Genomic DNA, 26,241 nt, shown 5'->3' with positions numbered 1-26,241 from the left:
TAAACAATAAAAGCAACTTTAATGCTGATGTGTACAACTACATGAGATTGGAAGATGTACTTTATTACTGCAAGAGTAATTACAAAAAAAATAAAACAGGTTCTTCTTGTTCTTGTAAATGGGGTGTGGACTAACACATCACCTTTGTTCACTTTGAAGTGTAAAGAGCAGTGTAGCAAGAACTTCTGCCACACAATAGCATCAAATCAACCCAGCAACAAATCACTTGTTGGTTCCAGCAACTCAAAGATAAAGATTGCTGGATTTATTTGTCTTACTTTACAGTCATTAAAAAAAAACGACTATCAGACACAGGAGACTCTGATGCACAGTACAGCTTAAAGATTAGATCACTAGTTAAAAAAACAGCAGACATATTAAGCAGACAATACACCACAGACCCATTCTGTATACCACACCCACATTCCCTGCCCTTAATTTCTCACAGTCATTTATTTAACCAAAACTATCAAAACACATTTCATATGTAATCACCATTGCACATTTTAGCCAACAGAAAATATATATAACTATCAGTTTTTCAACTGGAGATAATCTCATTACAAGTCCCACTCACAGAGCTTACAGTGAGCATAATGCATACCAAAATCCACAACATCTAGGTTTGCACTTGAAATTGATATTTTTAAAAATAAATTTGGAACTAAGCATACGCTAATGGAAAGTTTTAATTTGGAAATAACTCAAAACTAATCAATTCCTTAAAAAAAATTTATATCCTGTTACATTCCATGCAATGTCTACTGTACCTAAACTCAGTCTACTCTTTAAGCTGAGTGAACATACAACTATTTTGTAACTCTCCCAGATACTCTCATTTGCTGTTAAACTTGACATCATCAAACTTGACTATCTTTCCATCACGAGTCACCACCTCGGTCTGCTCCCATGAACCCATTTCCCCGTTTTTCTCCTCAAAACGCCGCACCACCACCCTCCCTGTCGTTGGCAGGTTGCAGGGAAGATCCTTGGCAGCTTCGTGTAACAACTTCATTTTCCTGAGGTCCTGTGCGAGTTCTGATCCACCTTTCGGCACCAGATCGTGATTTTTGTTCTTGTCCTCTTGCCTCTGTGGGGAAGGAGGAAGGTGCACTCCAGTCCGAGGCAAAGGTTTTATCTCTGGTCTAGGAGAACGTTCAAATATCCGCCCTGTAGGCTTATTCATAGGTGACTGATGTATGTCAAACTTGTTTAACGGTGATGGATCCCTGTTAAGTGGAGAAACACCTCGGTTTATCGGCGATAAGTCCCTGATTAGCGGAGATGCAGCTTGATTGATTGGTGATGGGTCCCTGATTGGCAGATGTGCATCTCTGTTCGGAGGTGATGGGGACTGGTTTCTGGCATTAAAGTGAGGTGTAGGTGGTTTAAGATGATCTTTTTGAATGGGTGTGTTGGTGACAATGCCCATTCCTGCAGCTCTTCGAATATCAATGCCCATTCCTGCAGCTCTTCGAATATCACTAATGACCCCGCCCATAGAGGCCCTCAGAGATGGATTCTGGTCCACCATCCTACACACAGCAGGGCAGTATGGTTGGTCCTTTAAAACATCCTTGATTTTGTCAGGACAGACGCTGGGTGTGTACAGACGAATCCGGGCACAGAGCTCAGCTATGATTTTTCCCATGGCCCAGACGTCTGAACGCTGATCTCTCTGGCTACCCCTCTGCAGCACCTCAGGAGCCGAGTAAGCCTCGTTCCCCATGTCCACTGCAGAGTTTAGACCACGTCTGAAGAACTTGGCCAGTCCCAGATCAATAATTACTGCTCTGTTCGTGTTATGCTCCACCTAAAGAACAAACATTGTTCAGCAAACATTAAATATTGACTAAAAAAAATACACCTCATACAGCTTTATACGGTGGATAATGTGCAACCAGCTTCTGCTCAGAGATAGTTTCTCTGAAGAGTCTGCACAGAATTACCAGCTTTTCTATTTATGGATTTTTTTTATTTTTTTTATCTGGTTCTGTTGATCTTTAGCTGACTGTCTTTTCAGATTCTTGTTTTGTTGTTAAAGCATTTTGTAATCTTGTGATTTTGAAAAGTGACAAAGAATATGGGATGGTGTTTTTTTGCCATGATCAGTTTTATGATACCAGCCACACGTATGTCTTTAAAGTTTTGAGACAAGTATATGCGTAACGAGCCATTCGTAGTTTCACTGTGACAGACGCATGTGCTTTGCCCTACATTACTTAATCTCTGAGACAACCAAAGCTTGCGTAAGTTGACTTTGACATTGCAAATAAAAAAGAAAAAAACAAACAAATGACAAAAACTTCTTTACCTACCAGAGGGATAAGACTTATTCAGAGTCGACATATGCTCAAATCTGCATGTTAAAAAGAAACATTGTGATAAAAGAAATCTAAATTTCCACTCACCATAATGTTTTCAGGCTTGAGATCTTGATGGACAATGTCTCTGGAGTGTAGATGAAGCAGCCCTTCACACATGCCGACAATGATTGTGCCTTTATTAGCTGGAGTCATCTGTGTGGTAAAAATAAATATGAGACCAATTTTAGGACGACCAGGGTCACATTGACTTTCATGCTTACCTGAGTTGGAAATCTTTAAACTACTTATTAAAGTGTGAAATAAATTAGGCAATTGCATGCTAAAATACATAAAATGTTACACAACAGAAGATAATAGGTAATATTACAACAGCAATTGTTCTTGGTTTATACCCTACACAAAACACACAGCAAAGCAAAGGAGTGAGTCAAAAGGCAGTGGTGACCTGCAAACCATGCAAACAATTTTTCTTAATTTCAACTTTCATTTCTTTTGTCTTTTTTCTAGTAACCTCACCGATATTTTAGACTTTGACGCCTTGAAGATGGTGGTCTCCAAGTCCTCTCCGAAGACAAACTCTAGTGGAATGATCCATTTTCCATCTTTAAGAATTATTTTGCCCAGAAGCCTCACTATGTTGGGATGTTTTGACTTGCTGCAGATCAGTGGTAACAAGTCATGGAGAAAAGAAGATTTTGACAAAATCAAAACAAAATAAACTGGGCGTTTTCTTTTTCTAAAACATTCAAAACCACCTGGATCATCTAGCATCAGGTGAGGGAATTATGTGCAAACATTCAGGTTTTGATTCAGAGGCCACTAGATGAGTCAGGCCTTCAGGCCACTCTCATGAAGTCTGTTTCTAGTTGTATTGATCAGATTGATTAATCAGAGACATTCACATCAGTGGCCTGCTGAAGATCATTTTGTAGGACTCTGGCAGTGCTCATGCTACCAGTAGTGACACTGACCCCAGCTAAATGCAAAACTTGTGAAAGAAAAATTGGTCAATAATGCTAAAGAGGAAAAAGATGTCAGTGTCCTCCACCTGTAAAACCACTCCTGATTTGGGTGTTATCTCATTGTTGCTCCTCTAGTAAAGCTGTTGTTAATGTCATTAATACTACAGCAGCTGAAACTGATTAACAACAACCTCTGCTACTTAACTGGCCATATCAATACCCCAGACGTTTAATTGACTTTATGCTGTACTCTTATTAAATAGTATTACTTTAATTTTTTAGCAGTTAATTAACACATAGTCAAGACCACCTGATGAAGATAAAACAGAGCATCAGAATAGAGAAGAAAGTTGATTAAAGTACATTTGAAAATGGGGTGGTTGGTTGATGGCAGTGTTTCAGAAACTGCTGATCTACCCCTTCTTTAAATGCCTTGTTGATATCAGAGGCCTAAGGAAAATGGTTCAAGCTGGCAGGTAGGCAACAGAAATTCAAACCATGAGCTTGCTTTGAATAAGTACCTGGCAAGAGTGGGAAGGGAAAACTCCCTTTTACAGTAACAAGAACAAACCTCATAATACTGCCTAGGTAGGTAGGTAGGTAGGTAGGTAGGTAGGTAGGTAGGTAGGTAGGTAGATAGATAGATAGATAGATAGATAGATAGATAGATAGATAGATAGATAGATAGATAGATAGATAGATAGATAGATAGATAGTAGGGGTGCAACGATATTCGTATTGATATTGAACCGTTCGATACAGTGCTTTCGGTTCGGTACGCATATGTATCGAACAATACAAAATTTGTAATTTATTTTATCAACTTTCCTTCTGACGATGCTGTCTGTGTTGAGCGCTCAGTGAATCTGCGTTCGACTACTCCGCCTAGGCTCGACAGTGCAGCCTAGGCGGAGTAGTCGAACGCAGATTCACTGAGCGCTCAACACAGACAGCATCGTCAGAAGGAAGAGCGCAGGGCAAGCTAGCGAGACAGAAGTTAAGCTCTCCTTGCAACATGGACCTCCCCCACCCTCATTCAGATCTGGCGTTTGGAATTATTTTGGTTTTCATGTGACGTATGACCCTGAAGGTAAGCGAGTCATGGACTAAAGTAAAACAGTATGTTGGATGTGCCATGCAATGCTCAATTACATGGGTGGGAGCTAGTGTGTTAGCGCAGTTAGCTCGTAAACGTGTTGGCCGTCTAGCCCCATGCACGGGGCGATCGGCGGTAGCTCATTAACGGAGATTTGCCGTGTTGTGGCTTTAAGGTAATTTCAACGAGATTAACCTGAAAGCACTAGTGGGAACACAACGAATATGACTGCACATTTACGCCGACATCATCCTAGTGCAAAGACAAGTGGAAGCAGAAAAAAAACAAGCAACCATGCTACTAACTGTAGCCGAGTCATTTAGACAGCTGTTAGCACATGATTCTCCTTATATGTTTAATATGCTGCTGAGAATATAGCCCAGAAGAAGCGGATAGTATAGCTTTTATTTTGGAAAGAGACATTTCTCTGTAATAAACTCTCTTTTCCAAAGATGAGTGATTCCTCAATCAGATACAGGGCTCGCAATATCGCTAGCCCGACGTCCCGGGGCTAGCGATTTTTTCAGTCGGGCTACCAAAATCTATCTCTGCCCTGCCCGTCGGGCTATTGTAGGAAGGAATAATATATGTCAATGCTTTTGCATTCTTTCAGAAATGTAGCTGGGTAATTATGTCATTGGCATCGGTGAGAAACTGTCAATATGTGACATATTGAAATCGCGTTTGAATTTGCGCTTGTTTTTTTGCTTTCACTTTGCAATCGCGCGAACTGTGTATAGAGAGCGACAGCACTGATCTGTGAGTGATGATAATTTGTGCACCAATTCCTCTGACATCATCTTATTAATTGTTAGCTTACTATGCAAACATGACAAGTGAAATCTCCCGCAGCTTAAACATGTGAGAGGTTGATCGCGCAGAGAATCGCTGAGCTTATGTGAGTGCGTGTGTAAAAGCAGCAGTATATATATTTTAGTTCTGCTGAGCCAAATAAGACAGGTCAGGGTGAAGAAGTGACAGCCAAATAAAAGCTTACCACAAAACGGAAAAGTTATGACAAATCAGACTATAAGGCAAAAAGAAAGTGCAGCTTTATGGTTTCATGGACAAAAGAATTTCTGTGGCTGCAATATGACGAGCTAAATAACCAGGGCTGGTAAGTGGTCCGCAGGTGCGCATTCGCTGTCAAAATAAAAAACACGCACAAGGGTTAGGGTTAAATTTAAAAACTGTACTTTTGAGTTAAAATATATATTTATAATTTTAATAAATGACAAATTAAAAAGGCATCAACATTTTTTTTGTATCGAAAAAATATCGAACCGAACCGAACCGTGAATTTTGTGTATCGTTGCACCCCTAATAGATAGATAGATAGATAGATAGATAGATAGATAGATAGATAGATAGATACCTTTATAATGATCTAAAGAATGACCAGAACTCAGTTTTTTTTCTCAAAGCACCTCAAGGTTGTGGTGCAAAAGGAGATTTTGATCATACAAGTACAGATCTGCAGCACATGTGTGAAGCTATGATGCCAATATCAACAAAAATCTCTGAGCAATGTTTCAAGCACTTTGTGGAGAGAGTTTAAGGCAGTTCTGAGTGTAGAAGGCCGACAAGTCTTGGCCAGTAGGTGTTTGTGCAATTCACATTTTTTAATATTATGGTTTACACCATGATGCTCTTTGGTTATAGCCCAGAAATGACAATGCTAATATGTAGTAAATAGAAGGTATGAAATAAATACTTACTGGGGACCCATGTAACCAGCTTTAAATCAATTATCAGTGATGTGACTGTTAATGCATAAAGAACATGCTTTTTGCCTATAAAAAACATGCAGAATGATAGTTTTCTCTGTTTAGCAATAAAAAGCATATAAACAGTTACATTTAGTTAAAAGCAAGCAAAAAAGTATTAAATGTCTGTCAGCAATTACACCGTCTGCCATATATTTTATACAACTATGTTTTGTAATAATGTCATATTGCTGTTTTTGTCTTTGAAAATATTAACCATGCTTAATATGCTTACTTGTACACTTCACTCTCTCTCTCCAGATCCTTCCAGCTGATGAGATGCTGAGGAACTTTCTTAATAGCAGCCCAGGTATCATTGTACTTCTCCTTGTACACTTTCCCAAAACAGCCCTCTGCAAGGGTGCTGGTGGAGTACGCCATCTAGGAGACGCTGTGAGAGCCTTAGAGTGAGGGGAGGGTCATTTTACTCACAAAACAAAGAATGATAGAATTGATAACAAGGAGTATATTCTGTAGTATATTCAGGTTTGGTGACAACTACAATGTTTAGTTATATGATATAAGCGTGAGTAATTGTAATACAAGCCAGTAAATATTTATGTTTGGTGGAGAACGATTGTGAGTAATACCCTGTACTTTCAGTGCTTTTGATGATCTTGAAATCACTCTGTTCTGTTTCTGGTACTAGCTGCTGTGACTTTTGGTACTTTCCACTTTAGACATTGATAAAACAACAATTCAGTAAAGCAATTCAGGACAGCAAGGTTATTTTACGGACTATAAAATATGACTTATTATTATTAACTGCTCTCACTCACCTTTCAACCTAACATTCATTGGTGTCAGCAGACTGTCAGACATAAACTTCAGTTAAAAAAAATATTCCCTGGAAGGGCGTTACCACTCTTGAGATTCCTTACCGGAAAATTCTTAAGAAGAATGAAAATGTTCCACAGACTGATAATCTCACTGAACTACCATTTTGTTTCCCTCAAATTATAATTAATTTATTTAATTAGAAATACAGTTTGGGCAGTGAGCACCTGAATAGTAAAGTTCAGGCAGGCTGTTCTCAGTAACTCAGCTGTAACTGAAGCTGTTGTATAAATAAAGACACCAGGACCCTGATCTACAACCACACTTATCATTTCAAATATTCTGACAGCAGAGTGACTTGATGTCAGGATTATACAACAGGTTTTCAAAGAGCCAGAGAGCTGTGTAGTCAAAACAGGAAGGAAATGTTGACAGACTGGTCAGTTCACAAGAGAAGAGATTGAAGAAGGCAGTTTTTAACTTTCAAAATAGTCCTTATTATCAAGAACATTTGCAGTCACAGTATCTGAATGACTAAAGTTGATCACAGTATAGCAAATCATTTTCACTTAAGACAAACTCAAGGTTTTACAAACATACATGAGAAGCTCCTCAGTAAACACACTTTTCAATTACTTAATTGTACTTAAATTTAAAACCACTCAAAGCTAAAATATATATAATCTTTGATCCTTTTTGTTCTTGAATCTCTAAACCACAAAAGATTCTCTTCCTACCTTTATGCTGTTGAGGGAACGCAGCTCTGTCAGGTCTGAACACGAGTTGACATTGTTAGCGCTCTTTAAACCTGTTCCACACCTTCCTGAATCTGATTCATGGCCCCAAGCAAAGCCAGTCCTATCCTGTAGCACACTAATTACAAGTGAAGAAAGAAGCACAGCGTAAATACAAATGCAGGTATGAGATAATGTTTGATAAACAGGACACGTGCTGTCACAGTGGGAGAGAAGACAGAGCCAGAGACCAGAGTTTTAACATTTGGATGACCGTGTGGAAAACAAAATAGCAGCAACATCCATAATAAATATAACAGCAGTGCTAGTGGTTATATGTATACATATACATGTGTACATCTAAAAATGCTAAAATGAAAAAGAAGGGATGATGAAATATGCAGATATGTCCTTATGCAAATTATTAACTGGTACAATTACCTACCAAAATACTTAAATTACCATCAGCCTTAGCTGTCTTGTGCTTTAGACTGAAACTGCTGAATACAAGCTGAGCCAATGTGAGCACAAACCTAATAATAGTTCAAAACCTGCTAACACTAGCGTGCTGCTAGTGTTAGCAGGTTTTGAACTATTATTAGGTTTTTAACAAAACTATGAATGAACACATATGGAATTATCTAGTAAACAAAAAAGTGTGAAATTATTCAAAACATGTTTTATTCTTCAAAATAGCCACCCTTTGCTCCCCCCCCCAATCATAACAAGGATAAGCACAAGAAAATGTATGCATGGGTGGATGGATGGATATCTTTTCTATAATTCCATATACCTTGCTTCATGTATTTGATATCTTTAGTATGCATCTACAATGTAGAAAGTAGGGATGGACCGATCAGATTTTACGTATCGGTATCGGTCCGATAATGACCTAAATTACTGGATCGGATATTGGAGAGAAATAAAACATGTAATCCGATTAATTAAATATCAGGAAAGCACCTCACAAAACTTGTGACATGGCGTAACTCAGCTCATAACCGTAGCACGTCGGAGCAGTATGCGTCACGTGATAGAGCGGCTGTGGCGTGCGAGGCCTGTCAGCGGTCTGGTTGAGCACTTGGAGCCTCGCTACGTGCTTCCAAACCGGCATTTCATCTCCGAGATAGCTATCCCTGAGAAGTAAAGCAAGTGTGTAAGTTCATCTCTGAATGTTTGTAAAGCATTTCCATGTTAAGCTTAACAACCGATATATGGAGCGACTGCCTCTCTCTCTCCTGCTGCTACTTCAGTCATGAAAATGATCAATGATCAGCTTTTCTGTCACAAGTCCGTCTCTCTTGTTTGTTTATCGCCCACTTTGCACCACAAAGAGGAAACAAGCAGCAAAACGACTGCAGCAGATGCCACGAGAGAAAGCGGGCGAGCGAAAGAAAGAAAGAAAGAAAGAGTGAAAGCGAGTTTTTGTGAGACATTAGTGACATTTAGCGAGGCTATAGTTAGTGTGTGGTGTAGTCATTGTTTTGTTTTGTGTGTCAGTTACACTGATGGATGTCACATTTGCTCCAAAAAAAGCCACTAAAGGCAAATTCCAGTGTAAATGCTGTCTCCACATGTAAAACTGGACTGATACAGCTCCTGTTGACAGACCTGCAGGGTTTAGGCCAGTGGTGTTCTCCTCTGTCTTATAGTGGACAGAAACATTTTTTTTGGAGTGGCACAAGTAATTTTTGTGCCTTCTTATTTGATGCAGAACACCTGATTGTTCTGTAAATAGATTTAAATGGTTATATAAAAAACGCCTGAGGCCTTGGCTGCATTTTTAGGTAAATAGTTCCATATAACTTTGTTGTTTGTAAAACGTGTGCATAACTTTTTAGAAATGTACAATTTCTATTTGCATTATAAGTTATGAAAATGCTTCGTTAAACATGTTTGTGGTTTTTACTGTAAAAAATATAACTTGTTTTCTACTTGGATTTTAATTTTTTGTCTAAATTTACATTTTAATTGTGTAAATATAGTATGTCAAAACGAAAAAATAACTCACATTTCAGATCTTAGAGGTTGTGCTGGAAATAATGATACCAAATAAGGCAACATAAACAGTTTTTGAAGGTGAAACATAGAGGTAAAATCAAAAGTCGTCAAAAGCGGCCAATTATGCCCTGGACGCCAGAGGTAAGCTGGTATTTAACTTATTTTTTCCTTTGGGAAAAAGGTTTATTAGATTGATCAGTATTGCTGAACTATGAAATATTTTGTGTGCAGTGTATTTTTAGCATACAGGTATACCAGAATAGCAGTAGTGTTTTGTTTTTTAAAATTTGAGTATGAACTTGTCAGGGTTGTGGTTCATTTTGACCCAGCATTTTCAGTTTCTTATGTTTTGGTATTCTTCTGTATTATGATTTATGTTCTGATTCTTTTGTTATCCTGTTTTGAATATTATTTTCTATGTTTCAGTTTATTCTGTTTAACGGTTTAGTTCAGCGTCAAGTCAGCGTCCTTTTTTCTGTTTCTTGTTTCCTGTTTTACAGTGAAGTTCTGTGTGTCATGTGAGTGTATTCAGTTTTGCTTCTCCTGTCTCGTCTTGTCAGTTACTTCCTTCTGTGTTCCCCACCTGTGTGTAATCTCCCTGTGTTCTCCTGTGTGTATTTAAGTTGTTTCTACTTGTGTACTAGTCGCTGGTCTATCTGTGATTTAACTGTGTATTCTCCGTGTGTTTTCCCTGCCATCCACCTTGATATGCCTCTGCTCACCCTCCTTCATGTTCGTGTTCATATTTGCTGTTTAGTAGTTTAGTTTTTCCCAGCTTAGATTATCTTTAGTTCCATTTTGCCATTTTTCACCTTGTGCTTTATTTTACAATAAACCACCTTCACATCTCAGCAAGTGCCTGCCTCATTTATTTTCTCCTCACGGCTCATCCCATTTGCCATGACAGAACTTTTACAAAATGCAGCAAGATATTAAAAAAGACAGTTTTATTGATTATAAAATACACTATATCTGATTCATATCGGTATTGGCAGACATCCAAATGTATGATATTGGTATCGGTATCGGACATAAAAAAGTGGTATTGTTATCATGCCATCTCTAGTAGAAAGTAGTAAAAATTAAGAAAAACATTAAATAAGAAGGTGTGTCCAAACTTTTGTGTCTGGAGATGGCGCAATACTGGAAGAGCATATGGGAGAAGGCTGCAACACATAACAGTGGCTAGTGAATCTAAGAGCAGATCAGACAGACCTCCCTAAACAGGGTCCAGCAACCATCACAGTGGCAAAAAAGGTTCTCCATTATGGACAAGTTGGACACCACAAGCCTCAACATAATTAACGTTTACTGGCTGAGGAAACTGACTGCACTCCATGAGCATCTGGTAGCACAAATGAGCAGGCTGCTAATGGATGAAACACACCCAGAATGGCTAACTGCTCAGTCCTGATCCCCAAGAACCCCCAGAAGGGACTGGTTCCATCCAACTACCGGCCTATACCGAGGCCCTGTACAGGCTCTTGGTAAATGCATTGAGGAAATCAATGACTGGTTGTGCCACAATTTTCTCCAGCTAAACAAAAACAAAACTGAGGTAATAGTCTTTGGCGCCAAAGAAAAACGATTACAGGTCACCAGAGAACTTCAATCTATACATCTAAAAACCACAAACCAGGCGAGAAATTTGGGTGTAGTGATGGATGCAGACCTAAACTTAGAAAAACACATTAAGACAATAACAAAGTCAGCTTACTATCACCTCAAGAATATATCAAGGATAAAAGATCTGATGTCTCAACAGGACCTGGAAAAACTAGTCCATGCATTCATCTTTAGTAGGCTTGATTACTGTAACAGCATCTTTACAGGTCTACCTAAAAAATCAGTCAGACAACTACAGCTCATTCAGAACTCTGCTGCTCGAGTCCTCACTAAGACCAAAAAAGTGGACCACATCAGTCCAGCTCTGAGGTCTTTACACTGGCTGCCTGTCCGTCAGAGGATAGACTTTAAAGTTCTGATGCTGGCCTATAAAGCTCTGAATGGTTTAGGACCAAAATACATCAATGACCTCCTGACCCAGTATGAACCATCCAGATCCCTCAGGTCATCTGGATCCGGTCTTTTATCAGTTCCCAGAGTCAGAACCAGACACGGAGAAGCTGCATTCAGCTTTTATGCTCCTTATATCTGGAACAAACTCCCAGAAAGCCTCAGATCAGCTGAAACACTCAGTTTATTTAAATCCAGGTTGAAGACTCACCTGTTCTCAGCTGCATTTGAATAAAGCACCAAATCCACACTTTAAGCTTAAATTTCAAAACTTACATTTAACTACTGATTTTATCTACTGTTCTGATTTTATCTGTTTTGATTTTATATACTGTTGTTTGTTTGTTTGTTTGTTTGTTTGTTTGTTTGTTTGTTTGTTTGTTAATTAGTTAGTTTATTTGCTTGTTTTAATCAATTTTAAATCATGCTTTTTATTTGTTCTTGTTTCTAATGTCTCTGTAAAGCACTTTGAATCACCTTGTTGTTGAATTGTGCTATACAAATAAACTTGCCTTGCCTTGCCTTGCCTTGCCTATAACCTGCCCCAGTACCACATGGAAGCCCCTATCAGGCATCACAGCGCTAAGATGAATAGGCACATGACTCAATGCACGAGTGGGGCACAGAAAGGAGTTGGCAGGAATACCAGAGGAGCAAAACACCAGTTCCTGGTAGACAGAACAGTCACCCAAGACTGCAAGACCAGACTGACCAACCTGTGCACTGCCCAGATTGAGAAGGCCTATAACTCAACGACCCACATTTGAGTCGTGGAATGCCTAGAACAATACAAGATCAACAGGACCCTGAGAGCCTTCATCAAGAATTTGATGGGGATGTGGCAAACAACACTGGAGGCCAACTTCAAGCCTATTGCACAAGACACCATCAAGTGCGGGATCTACCAAGGAGATGAGCTTTCCCCGCTGCTGTTCTGCATAGGCCTGAACCCAGGTGAATAGGAACCATGAAGAGGCCACTAAGAAAGCTGCAACCCCCAAGTACCTGCAGAGGGTCAGGCAAGTCCTAAGGAGTCAGGTGAATATTAGGAACAAGATCTGGGCTATCAACAGCTACGGCCTGCCTGTGATCAGGTACCCTGCTGGGATAATAAGCTGCCTAAAGAAGGAGATGGAAGCCAGTAACATCAAGACAAAGGCGCTCCTGACTAAGCACGGAAGGTATCACCCCAGTCCAGCACCCTGAGACTGAGTACGCTAAGTGTAAGGAATGATGCCTGGTACTGGTGAGTTTCAGAACCACTGTCCAGGATGAGACAATGAAGAGTTTTCTCATCCACGTACTCAGTGAATACCTCAGGCAACAGAAACCCAGTAAAGTAGAGTAGCAACTGGAGGAGCCATCATGGAAGGACAGGCCCCTGCACGGTAAGTACCACTGGCGGATAGAGGAAATGGCTGACATCCAGAAATCCTACCAGTGCCTGGACAAAGCTGGACTGAAAAACAGCACAGAGACACTAATCATGGCAGCACAGAAACAAGCTCTAAATACAAATTCCAGAAAAAACATAACAACATAAGAAAACTCGTGTTGTGTTCACACTTACTCTGAATTTTAAAGGCTCTGTTCTTGATCTTGTATCTAGTTGGCCTGTGTAACAGTAATAATAAAGCCATTTAATTTGTTCTCCATATATTCAATTCTATTACAACCAATTTCTCATTCATTTGAAACATTTCTTTGTAAAAATGATTCTATAATTGAATGCTATGGTTACCATATGCATGTATACATGTATACAGTGGGGCAAAAAAGTATTTAGTCAGCCACCGATTGTGCAAGTTCCCCCACTTAAAATGATGACAGAGGTCAGTAATTTGCACCAGAGGTACACTTCAACTGTGAGAGACAGAATGTGAAAAAAAAATCCATGAATTCACATGGTAGGATTTATAAAGAATTTATTTGTAAATCAGGGTGGAAAATAAGTATTTGGTCACCTCAAACAAGGAAAATCTCTGGCTCTCACAGACCTGTAACGTCGTCTGTAAAAAGCTTTTCTGTCCCCCACTCGTTACCTGTATGAATGGCACCTGTTTGAACTCATCATCTGTATAAAAGACACCTGTCCACAGCCTCAAACAGTCAGACTCCAAACTCCGCCATGGCCAAGACCAAAGAGCTTTCGAAGGACACCAGGAAAAATATTGTAGACCTGCACCAGACTGGGAAGAGTGAATCTACAATAGGCAAGCAGCTTGGTGTGAAAAAATCAACTGTGGGAGCAATCATCAGAAAATGGAAGACATACAAGACCACTGATAATCTCCCTCGATCTGGGGCTCCACGCAAGATCTCATCCCGTGGGGTCAAAATGATCATGAGAACGGTGAGCAAAGATCCCAGAACCACACGGGGGGACCTGGTGAATGACCTGCAGAGAGCTGGGACCAAAGTAACAAAGGTCACCATCAGTAACACACTACAACGGCAGGGAATCAAATCCCGCAGTGCCAGACGTGTTCCGCTGCTGAAGCCAGTGCATGTCCAGGCCCGTCTGAAGTTTGCCAGAGAGCACATGGATGATACAGCAGAGGATTGGGAGAATGTCATGTGGTCAGATGAAACCAAAGTAGAACTTTTTGGTATAAACTCAACTCGTCGTGCTTGGAGGAAGAAGAATACTGAGTTGGATCCCAAGAACACCATACCTACTGTGAAGCATGGGGGTGGAAACATCATGCTATGGGGCTGTTTTTCTGCCAAGGGGACAGGACGACTGATCCGTGTTAAGGACAGAATGAATGGGGCCATGTATCGTGAGATTTTGAGCCAAGACCTCCTTCCATCAGTGAGAACTTTGAAGATGAAACGAGGCTGGGTCTTCCAACATGACAATGATCCAAAACACACCGCCCGGGCAACAAAGGAGTGGCTCCGTAAGAAGCATTTGAAAGTCCTGGAGTGGCCTAGCCAGTCTCCAGACCTCAACCCCATAGAAAATCTGTGGCGGGAGTTGAAAGTCCGTGTTGCTCGGCGACAGCCCCAAAACATCACTGCTCTCGAGAAGATCTGCATGGAGGAATGGGCCAAAAATACCAGCTACTGTGTGTGCAAACCTGGTAAAGACCTATAGTAAACGTTTGACCTCTGTTATTGCCAACAAAGGTTATGTTACAAAGTATTGAGTTGTATTTTTGTTATTGACCAAATACTTATTTTCCACCCTAATTTACGAATAAATTCTTTACAAATCCTACCATGTGGATTCATGGATTTTTTTTTCACATTCTGTCTCTCACAGTTGAAGTGTACCTCTGGTGCAAATTACTGACCTCTGTCATCATTTTAAGTGGGGGAACTTGCACAATCGGTGGCTGACTAAATACTTTTTTGCCCCACTGTACATATGGACATGTATATACTGTATATATGACTGTATGTAGAAGCAGTCTATTGTAAAGATTTCAACGTTTGTGGCTTCAAACTTCATCCTACTGTTCTCTTGATGTCATATTTCAATAAGTTGCAGCTTAGAGAGTTTTGTAAAATTGTTGTAGGAGATTCAAAACATGGTTGCAGTTCACTTATTATTTTTCTTCATTTCACATTCATGGAGTCAACTTGAGACTTATTTAGCTTATTTCTTTCAAATGTAAATCTATGAAAATGTTGTGGTTTTCTAACTAATGTGGTGACCTACCAGGTATACAACTCCCATTGAGTCAAATCATAAATATGTGGTAGCAGAAATCCCTCTAGTATATATTCATACATCACACCGATACAAAATTGTGTACAAGCAAATTATGTACAAGCTCTCTACTGTAGTGTGTGCTGTCATTATAAAAGTAAAACACACTGATTATACTGGAATGACTGTATATAATGCACTGAGGATTTCCTTGCTGCTACTACTAAAAATCATAAATATGTGGTGGGTTGCTGAAACTTTGGGTTTTAGCAAGGTGTATCACAAAACCCCCCAAAACAATTTGTTGTTTATAAAGCACGATTTCTATACTACAGTCGATTCATACCGTAATTGTTTTCAGACTAACAAAAAATGTGTAAGAACTAGTTGGACTTTCCCCAGCAGATTTTAATTCATTGCCTTTGTGAAGGAGAAAAACAATATTAACTGAATAAAAGATTGTTATATAATTTGAAACTTACTCGGGTTAACCACTTGTCCAATTCAGGGTAATTGGAAGAGAAGAGACACACGTCCAGGACAGATCCATATGCATTACCCTCAATCTATCATTGGGCTAACACAGAGACAGGCAACTAGTCACACTCACAACAATTGGCATTTTAGCATTACCAGCTAATCTGTTATGAATTTCTTTGAACTGTAGGAGGAAGCTACAGTACCCTGAGAGAGCCACAGCAAACCATACCCAAAGGCCTCAGTTGGCTTGCAAATTCAAACCAGGAACGTCTTGCTGTTAGACAATAGTGTTAGCCATTGCAGCAGTGCAACATTTTCACTGAATAATTATTTAAGTGTATATGGATTTCTATTTCACCTCTATACGTTTAAAATCCTGGTTGTAGCATTGGCTGTAGTTTTAGGTACCACACTAGAAGGTTTACAGCATTTCTTGTCAGTATTTCCTTTGTTCTGTTTCAAAGTGATCTCAAATAAATCTCAAGGGAACACTTTTTGCATGATGTTTCCTGGCACTTTACCTTTTGGTTGAATTTATAATTTGTGATACAGAGGAAAAAGTGAGCAAAAAGGAAGGCGACAAACAAGAAATGAAACTTTTTAGTTCATTGGTTTTTGTTTGGGTAAATTGTACAGCTTTAAACTAGTGGCCCCATAGTGTAATGATTAACACAAGTACCTAACATTTAAAAAATCCCCTGCTTCATACCAGGGGAAAAGGGAGACGGCTGCATCAGTAAGGACATCTTGTACATGCAGACTGAGTTCCTGTAGCGACTCCTTATGAATAAGAGAAAAAAAACAACAAAAAAAAACAGCATTGTTTTTGGTTGCATTATCAAATTATAAACTGGTCTCTCATGCTGTTATTTACTCATCTATTTTAATGTAAGTCTATACCAGCACTAGCACATTGTGTCTTGGCACTGTTGTTATGTACCAACACTAATATAGATATTTTCAATTTATCTGCCACCACTTTTGCTTTTGGTTTACGATACCTAGCAGGAATTCCTTCACAGAAACAAGAAGAAAAATGAAACTAACCAAAACTGAAAGCAATGACTAAAATTAGATCAGGGTGGGGTGGGAAGAAAAAGAGAAGAAGAAGAAGAAAATAATTTTGAGAATTAAGTACAAAGGGCTTTACAGAATACAATAAAATAGCTAACAATGAGGAAATCCATTAAAACGCGTGAGATATAGAATACTAAACTAAACCAAATGTCTGCTTGCTCAGGCTTCACAATTAGAAGCAGGTATATGACTGAATCAAATGCTGTTGCTTAGGATTTCTTTAAGCCATCGTCTAAATACAAACTGACTGGCAGAGAAATCTGGCAACCCCCCCCCCAAAAAAAAAAAAAAAAAAGACAAACAAAACTAAAAGCCATTGCGAAACAAGGAGATGGGCTATCTACTCGTATACAGCAGTTCTCTAGCAATGAGCCCATAGTCCACATGCTGACGGCTGCAGTGTAAAGAATTCCAAGGATGGCCGCTTGGTTGCATTAAAAAAGCGAAGACCAGACGTCCTTTAAGGTTTTGTTTAATTAGTTGTAACATTGTGTTGTGGCTTTGGGACATGCTGTGCCATTGCTGTTACTTACACTATGTCCTATCCATTTTAATGGACTTCGGAGAATTACAGACTTATTAAAAATATAATATATATATTTCTTTACAGTTATATTTTCTTTTGTGTTCTGTAAAGCACTTTTTAACTACGTTTTTCAAAGCGGTAAATAATATCATTATTATTATTACATGGTTCAGTAAAGGTTCACTATGCAATCAACCTCAGTAGAATACCACCATCTAGTGGCAAAAAATATATTTATTATGACGTACACCAGCTGTCATATGCTCTTTCATTTCCTCCTGCTCTCACTTTGAGGACAAAACCAGTACGGGGTTATCTGTGGAACTATTGCTCATCGTGAGAAAATGGTCTATCCGTCGGATTATTTGCCCCACTTTCAACCACGAGGTTAGTTTGTTTATTGACACGGCATTATTCAATATTTTTAAAATGGCGGCAAGGCAGTTGTTTTTCCTCTTAGTGTGCTCATTTTTGAGGCTCTTCATTCATTCTAGACCAGCAAAATGGCTGTAGTAGCATTTCATTCCAGGCCCTCGCTTGGAATGAAATGGAATCGCAACTTTTACTCAGATCACAACTTTTATTCATTTTTACGGCACCGAAATTTGTTTTGTTAACTTTTTGCAGCTGAAGTTATTTTGTAAGAAATTATAAAGTACGAACAACATGTGCTGCTAATGTACTGCAATGGCAACCCAGGAAAACAATGTGCAGTGTTCCTATTTTACCATATTACCTAAGTGCTGCACATTATGCTGACTCATTAAAAGAATTTCCTTAAAAAGGAAAAACAAAAATATGCTTGTATTTTGGTAGTTAAACATCTAAGGACTGTAAAATGAACTGTTTTGCAAATGAAAATGATTTTCAGTAGACTAACTGTGTTATGTTTTCACTTAAAGATGGTGATAATCTACACACTCAGGAGAGCGGGTATGCTTTTGTCATGGTTTTTACAGTTCTTTAATAAAATATGTTTTTTACACTTCTTGTAAAAATGGGAGCAAAAAACAATATTTTTTCCCCTCTATATTACAGTGATGCAGGTCTTTCTTCTGACATGGTGCACAAGTTCTGTTACAAGTATGAAGAAATTGCCCTGCCTGTAACTGACACAGGGAGTTGTGTGAGGCCCATTCTTCACATGAAGCAGTTCCCCATGATGGCACAAAGCAAGCCACACCCATACCCGCCTGAGTCAAGACCTATGACAGAGGGATTCTTAATCAAGTCCAGTTTGGCTGGGATGCAAAGTGGGCCGCAAAATAACTTCAATTGCCAGACATACACAGATCGTGACGATAATAGCAAGGGAGAGGAAGTATTCAAGCCTTTACCCGGAACATCAGCCATTACAGAGGCACTCATGGAAGATGTAGGAAATAAGGGTAACATCATGGATGCCAACACAGACGCCAAAGAAAACCCAGGAAGCGCTGCACCAGTGGAAGAAGTGACGGCCCAAAACCGCTACAAGAAAAGAGCTGTTGGGAAAAAATGGAAAGGTAATTAAATTTCCAATATGCATCTGTTAAAAACTGCCATGCATACATTTATTGCAAATATTACATTTTAAATCATAAAGATTGATATATTAAATGCCAAAAAATCTAGCATGTTTAACACTGAGGACATAGTTAAAGTTGTTGTTGTATTTTATTGCAGTTCTGCTGAGGCATGTTTCTTTAATGTTACATTTACATGCATGATTAGACAAAATACTGGAAAGTCTTATATGATGCAATCAGTATAACTGCTGTACCTAAATAAGAGTATAATTTTATTTAAATTCTCACGTGGAGTAATTCATAGTGACTTTTTCCATGAGTAAGTCTGCCCCGTACTTTTTCTTTCCAGTTTACAATCTCTGTGTGGTGGCAGTTCTAATCATAAACTTTCCTGCCTGTAATGGATCTAATGGTATGTTGTACTTCATATGTATTTAAAGATTTATTTATATCTAGTTTATATACATGTGCAGTTTTTTTAACTATTACTTATATTTTTATATTTTTGATCAGACAGTTTATTTATATACTTAGCCTGCAGCACATCTACTGTGTTAAAAACATGAGTAAGCTAAGCTGTAGTAAGTTTTTATTCAAAAATTGGTAACACTTTGTAATACAACACCCCAACTGAGGACGTAATTGCCCTGTAATTAAATCTGACTTTAAATGAGCCCCTTTATTTGCAATTTTATTGTACCAGAAAGTGAATATACATTATATTTTCAAGTTACTGTGAAAGTAATTTAATTACACTATAATTTATTTTTAGGTACACTGTAATTGTATGGTAATTACCAGAAAAACAAATATTTTTCCATTTTACATTGTGGGTATGCCTTACTTTTTAGGGTGTGTAATGCGGGGTGACTTACAACAATGTTATAAAATGCAATACTAAGAATTATTCTAGGTCCCATCAGAATATGTAATTTTAACTTGCATGCATTTACACCTGAAATCATGTTTATATTTATATTTTCCATTTCTCTAAATGCAGATGGGCTAAACTGTTGGGTCTGCAAGGATCGGGACAAGTGCTCCAGCCTCAACACAATATATGACGAATATGACGATATCCTGTACTATGGAGAGAAAGCTTTCTCAGAATGCTCTCAAATACCACCGCCTGTGCCTAAGACTCCTAAAACCTGCACAGTATGCCAGTCCGTTTTTGTCTTCATTACCTGCTCAAACGACACTAATGAAATCCAACCAGAAGCAAAGGGATCACTCATTCAAGACATCCATAAAACATGTATGTAGGCCATTAAGGTGCCATTCTGCGCTGGCTTTGTTGAAATGCTGGTTAAAATATACCTGGACGTCAAGTTTCAAAATAAAATTTAAATAGAATGTGCATGTTTAAAAATATTTAAATAACATACATCTAATACAATATAAAAACATTATAAATTCACTGTGAACTGTTAAGACAACTGTGTAGATAAGGTTAAAAAAAATCAGAATGGGAGACGACGATCAACACAATAGCGCTATTCACTGTTGTCACTGTCGTTAGGGTGCTGCATGTTCCGCTGGTTTAAACTCAGCAAGCAGTATTAAATAAGGGTTGGGCGAAAAAACCTCAAAAGGATACCACAATATTTCAAGAAAAAACTATGATAACAGTATTTCTGTCGATATAGAAAAATATATATTATGCATCTAGCTTGAAGACAGCAGCATTTATAAATGTAAGAAAATGAATGTTCGAACCTTCTTTTAAAATGAGGAGTGTGGGTGTTGTTTCCCTGGAATTTTTAAGTATAAAATAACACTAAATTCAGAATAAACTAAATAACCATGTGACTCTGCAGGAGCCTGAACCAATATAGGCACATAATAAAGATGAAAAAATATTTTCTACCTGGGGTGTTGCATCTAGATAGAACATTTTAATTGGTTGTTTAAATCCACCATTTGCCTCTATTATCAGAAGTACCGCAACTGGTGAATACTCTTTGTTTAGTTGGGTCGCACATCACCAGCTGCAAGTTCCTCCTCCTATTTTCTTGCATACTTTGCTGGGAACTGTGCTCTGCTGTCTACTGTCCCTTTTCTGTGTAACTCATCTTCGAAGTCGGACGCCCAGCTCTAACTCATCTCTCAGACATGCCCGGACTTGTCTCTTTGTGGGAGGACAATATTGGGGGGGAGGGCATTATGGTCAATATGATATGGCACAGACTTACATTAAATGCACCTGTTTAAATCGGTACAGTCTAAAGCAGTCTGGATAAACTCTGTACATGCGAAATATTATTTTGGAGGCTGTAGATTTTATTGCTATTGAATTTCTACTGTGCTGTGTATCAAACTGGTTAAAAGGCATATATGTGCCATCTGTGCCATCATGAATTCACAGTAACGAGTCGTTCTATTTCTAATCACAATATATGAATTATTTAAATGTAATTAGTTATTCATACAGAATTATGCTACTTAAATGTATTTCTTCCTCTTTAGGCATGCAGTATAAGACTTCTGACCCGATGCCCAGCAGAGGGACTTCCCATTACAGTATGTACTTTATTTTCACATAGAGAAAAAAAAAGTTTTAGATAACCCTTTATGAGCTGGAGCTGGATAGCACAACAACTGACAACATTACAATATTGTGATGGAACTGAAACTAGGGGCGGTATCCACTACAGGTTGGGATGTTAGAGTAGGAGTTAAAGTAGATAACGGCATGTTAAATCAGTATTAGCGGATGTGGGCTCATTCCTAGTGGTAAAGCCTTATAATTTTGTATGATTTAGCACATTATATTGCGTATTAATATCATTTCACATAATGTATTTAACCCAAGTGGGTCTGCCAAAGCCGATGGATCCTCATATTTGATTATTGAACTGCAGATTTAAAATTCTTGGTGACGCAACCCTCCGATTTTTCCGTGCTGTCGTAGTTCACTGAGACTGGGTTTGTCTCCTCCTGGTCTCAAATCGTAGATTTGCGAGTCAACAACATCCGACAAATTCACAACTGCGCAGTTCTTAAAGGTCAGTTTTGCTACTGAAAAATGTAACGCCGTTTTTTGGCGATCCGCCTTTTTGTGATGATTAATATTTTTGTTATACAAATATATTTAAAAGTGAGAGAGAGGGCGAGAGAAGAATTAAGCCCACGTTAAGTACCCCGAGATCGCACCAATCCCATAATCGCAAACTTCAAAAAGAAAAGGCGCGCACTCACTCGCATTTCAGGAAGTGGCCACCCGGTGCGCGCGTTTACAAGCCTGTCAGCGCGATTAACAGATTTTTTTATTGGGTTGCCATTATCCCACCGCTTGGATCCTCGAACTTTGAGCCAACCACATAAACCCACCGTCTGACATCCCCGCTGTTCCTCCCTGAGAGCCCGGGCCCCACGTCCCATCAAGTCGGAGAGCAGCAGCGCTACCGATCCAGACAGTGAATGTAAGAGGGCAGCACTGCACAACCCTAACCCTAACCCTACCCCAATAATAGTGAGGCTGTAAAACTTGTAATCTGTCCTGCCACCATTTGTTAATCGCTACATAAACCATACATACATGCATACAACTATTTAAATACCGGCAATCATTTGGGCAAATATCAGAAATCCCTTTTTGGCACAGCGAGTGCACAGCGAGTGCGCTCGTTGCAGTATTTCTTTAATAGAATGATAGATGTCGCTAGACAAAACCTCCACATCAACACGATTGGTAGAAGAAGTCATAACCGGAAGTAAAGGAACAGCGAAGTTTTCTTTTGAAAGGGGGCGTTCGAGTAGTCCAAGAAGCACGTACTTATAGGATTTTCCCTTTCAAGGGGGAAATATTTACGCTGCCGTGATTTCCAAAGTTTGGAGTAGTTTGTAGTTGTGTTCGATGCTTCTAGGAGTGACTTTTTATTCAGAAACAGAGGGCAGATGATCAGAAAGGAACGCGTCACTGACGAACTGGAAAGCTTAAGTCTGTGAGCGCAGTCGCGGTTAACCCACGTTGTAGCCGAGTCCCACTTATTTCTAGCAAAACTGGTATTTTGAATAAACAGCAGAAATTGTCCGAACGGAGTTTCCCCCGGAAATGTGCACACATTGAGCACAAACGAGCGACCTCTATCTGTTGAATCTGTAATAAAAGCCGAAGTTAAATGTTTGTCAAAATACAACTAATAATTAAACTGCTTTAGTGGGTGAGCTTATGAATGTAACAATATATTACAGCTGGGGAAGAAAAAGAAATACACCAGTGCGCGCTTTTATACACTTGGCAAACTAAGTATCTTAATTATGACAGAGGCTTAGTTATATGACGATATGTTTCATGTTTATATGGTGAAACAGTTTGTAGCAATCCTGCGCTCTGGGTATAAAGGGCTCGATATACCCTCACATACAGTGACACACTCTCAAAGTGAAGTTATATCTGCTGACCTGAGTCACGCTTTGGTGTCCTTTCTGCTGGTCCTTCACCTCTCAGTTTTCTAACCTTGCTGCAACTTGGCAGATAACGTGAATCTATTATTGTGTCATTTTTCAATTTCAATTATATATCAATACAGAAACTTAATTCCTAGATTATACAGAATTAGATGCTGCAACAGCTTGAATAGATCAGCCTTTCTGGAGACAGCATAAACCAAGAAAAAGGTGCCAGTATACTCTCTGCATTGGTCACTTAACACACAGAGCTGATATATAAAGAGTCAAAACCATAGGCAAAGACATTGCAGGGTATTTTTCAACCCACAGAGTCTCACGTTTTCAAACTGTCGTAAGCTCTCCCTCTGTATAATTTGTGAATCTCTAAACTTCTGTACTGATAGACTATATCACCAAAAGTTTTCACTCATCTGCCTTCACTTCCACTTTGTTATAATACCACCACTAGATGACTGCGTAATATTTAGTAGCAAGGAAATTTCATGGCTGGACTTGTTGCACAGGTGGGATCCTGTCATTCAGTCTGCATGACTAGGTGGCTTTTTTATACTGGTGCCCACAGAAGTGATTGGAACACCTGAATTCAATGATTTGGATCGGTGAGTGGATACTTTGGGGAGTATGGCGTATATCATTAAACTGGTGTTAAAAGCAAACATGATAGTAGCTCATGTCAGGTTACAAAAATCAAGAGGTGCATGCCAGCAGATGTGACGACATATTTGTTGCACAGTGAGGTGCACTGGGTAAAAAAGCTACTTTACACTCCAATGCGGACATGAACAGCTGGGGACCCGATGGCCAAATAGTCATTCCTGTTATACTTCTTTGACATAATGGATAACAGCAATAATTATATTTTAGCATTAAATATATTTATGTAATTTATTTAATAATAATCAATACTGTTAATTTACTGCAGCTGCAGCATAAACCTTGCACTGGGTGATGATCCAATAAATTACTTGAGTACTGTACATATGTGTAATAGTACATTTCTGTATTGATGTAAATGTATTAATACATTAAAGATGAAGGTACATTTAAAAAAAAAGAAAAGAAAAGAAGATAAGACACTTAAATTCTTGATTCAATCTTAATTTGTCTTTTCAGATCCTGGCCGTGGACCTACTGGATTGATTTTAATGGCTGGTTTGTATAAATTATGATACTAACCTATGACATGTACAATAGTCACTTAACAATGAAGTTAAATTGCCAAGAGCCAGGTTTTGCTGACCTTGACTGAACAACAGCAGTCTCAGTCTGTAGGTTTTTTTTTCTTCTTTTATTTCATAGTTCTCTTTCTGATTGGGATTGGAGCACTGTGATCTTCTGAGTAAGTGTGATTTTATTTTAACAAAACTTTCACCTTAGAAACACAACTTCCTTATATCAGGTCCCTTGAATAAGTTCATGAATGACTAAAGCTATAGACCAACCCCCCAAAAATATTTCACACCATTTAATCCATTATACATTTTAATACAGTTCCCCAATCTTAAAATAGATGATTTTATTCTTTCCTTTTAGTGCTGTAAGAAAAGCTTTGTGATATATTTGAAAAAAAAATACTAATTCTCAGTCCCAGTAAATCTTGAATTGGAGAATATTTTTAGTTCAAATATTGAAAAAATGGAAAGGGGCTACAAGCAGACTGTTTTGTGGATCTTTTTTTTTTCCTTTGGCTAAATGCATTTTCAATTAACACACTTCTCTCTTTTTTCAAACAGGACTTTGGATCTTCAACATTTATCCCTCAGCATGAAACATCGTGCTGAAACATCTTTTTTTTTTACTCATAGATACTTACTTTCTGTCTTAAAATGTTTTTAACTGTATTGGCATAGCAAAATGGCTAAATAGGATGTGTTTTATTGCATATGCTTAAGTCCAAAGAAGTCACCTTTTTTTAGAAAAACAATTTCCATAATAACTGGTTATTTTTCTGTAAATCACCTTCATGCTTATTTGGCTTATCAGACTTCAGCTTTACTTGACAGCAAATAATTATGTTTGAAACGCATATACATATCTGGCCTTAATTATAAACACATCTGCATATCAAGCTGCATATGGTTCATGTTCTTTTTCATAACAGACACTGGAACAGAATATAATGTGCTCAGTTAATAATCAGAAGAGTGTACATCATGGGAAATCCCTCAGCTGCTAGGGCTTGCAGGATCAGTGCTGCCATTTCACTGTGGCAGATGTAGTGTATTTTGTTCCCATACCTATATTTTTGCTTAAAAAACTTTTAATGGACAGTTATGAAATGTTATTTTTTGTCAGAACGCCATAAAGACAAACATCTTCAATTTATGGTCTCTTTCAGTTAAACCTGGTTAATCAAAATTTAAGATTCCCACGGTCTGATAAGACTTTAGTCTTATTATATGTATAGAAGCTCTCTGATCCACAAGCAAAACCTGGACTGTGAAAGCAAAGTGTTGAAAAACAGGGAACAATGAAGTCAAGATAAGAGTTGAGCCTTCAAAATGAAGTCACTTGTAAGCAGTCACTTCTGACATTTATAGGTCTATTCCCAAGCAGCAAAGTTAAAGTTCTGTACAATGGTAGTGTAGAAACTAGACTTTTGTTTGTTTGTTTTTCTTTTCATACTAAGCTTATTTTAATGTTCTAAATCACATAAAAAGCGCCCGCCCCCACGAAATAGGTCATGCTCTCTCTCTCCCACAACCTGGGTTTAAAATTAACAAACAGCGCTTTCTTGTCGTTTATCAGTTTCTAGACTGTACCATCTAGACGGTGGGTAAAACACGTAGCGTACTTCCTGGTTAAAATGTCATTTTACCGAACACAAAATGGGCAAAGACGTAAAGAAAACGCCTTTTTAAAAATAATAAAAACTTGGCCATTTCGCACGACTAGGG

At 38.6% G+C, this 26,241-nt stretch overlaps 2 protein-coding genes and 1 long non-coding RNA gene across 6 annotated transcripts; 2 read left to right on the top strand and 1 right to left on the bottom strand.

Annotated features, from left to right (window-relative positions):
- Nucleotides 1–18,846, bottom strand: LOC309717585 (uncharacterized protein). 3 transcript variants are annotated; one of them, XM_082552262.1, is made up of 7 exons: nt 18,758–18,840; nt 8,626–8,798; nt 7,666–7,801; nt 6,387–6,542; nt 2,844–2,982; nt 2,412–2,519; nt 1–1,813 (listed from the first exon to the last, which is right to left on the bottom strand). In XM_082552262.1, exons 4-7 carry the CDS (start codon nt 6,530–6,532, stop codon nt 836–838), a joined length of 1,371 nt encoding a protein of 456 aa, XP_082408388.1. In that variant the 5' UTR covers nt 6,533–6,542; nt 7,666–7,801; nt 8,626–8,798; nt 18,758–18,840; the 3' UTR covers nt 1–835. The 3 variants fall into 3 exon arrangements, with proteins under 3 accessions (XP_082408388.1, XP_082408389.1, XP_082408387.1); XM_082552263.1 differs by lacking the exon at nt 8,626–8,798 and having other exon boundaries at nt 6,387–6,552; nt 18,758–18,846; XM_082552261.1 differs by lacking the exon at nt 8,626–8,798 and having other exon boundaries at nt 18,758–18,846.
- LOC309717589 lies at nt 17,548–18,622 on the top strand. Its single transcript, XR_014279746.1, has 3 exons — nt 17,548–17,807; nt 18,323–18,353; nt 18,459–18,622. It is a non-coding gene; the product is annotated as an uncharacterized lncRNA (long non-coding RNA).
- LOC309717588 (uncharacterized protein) lies at nt 18,636–25,977 on the top strand. 2 transcript variants are annotated; one of them, XM_082552269.1, is made up of 7 exons: nt 18,636–18,925; nt 19,278–19,340; nt 19,929–20,186; nt 21,398–21,451; nt 24,458–24,496; nt 24,644–24,683; nt 25,078–25,977. In XM_082552269.1, exons 1-6 carry the CDS (start codon nt 18,667–18,669, stop codon nt 24,673–24,675), a joined length of 705 nt encoding a protein of 234 aa, XP_082408395.1. In that variant the 5' UTR covers nt 18,636–18,666; the 3' UTR covers nt 24,676–24,683; nt 25,078–25,977. The 2 variants fall into 2 exon arrangements, with proteins under 2 accessions (XP_082408395.1, XP_082408394.1); XM_082552268.1 differs by lacking the exon at nt 24,644–24,683.
- Nucleotides 25,978–26,241: the final 264 nt, after the last annotated feature.

The sequence above is a fragment of the Aulonocara stuartgranti genome, assembly GCF_965226115.1.
Source record: "Aulonocara stuartgranti genome assembly, chromosome: 11".
In the NCBI taxonomy this organism is placed as follows: domain Eukaryota; kingdom Metazoa; phylum Chordata; class Actinopteri; order Cichliformes; family Cichlidae; genus Aulonocara; species Aulonocara stuartgranti.
This window is presented reverse-complemented; position numbering and strand designations above follow the sequence as displayed.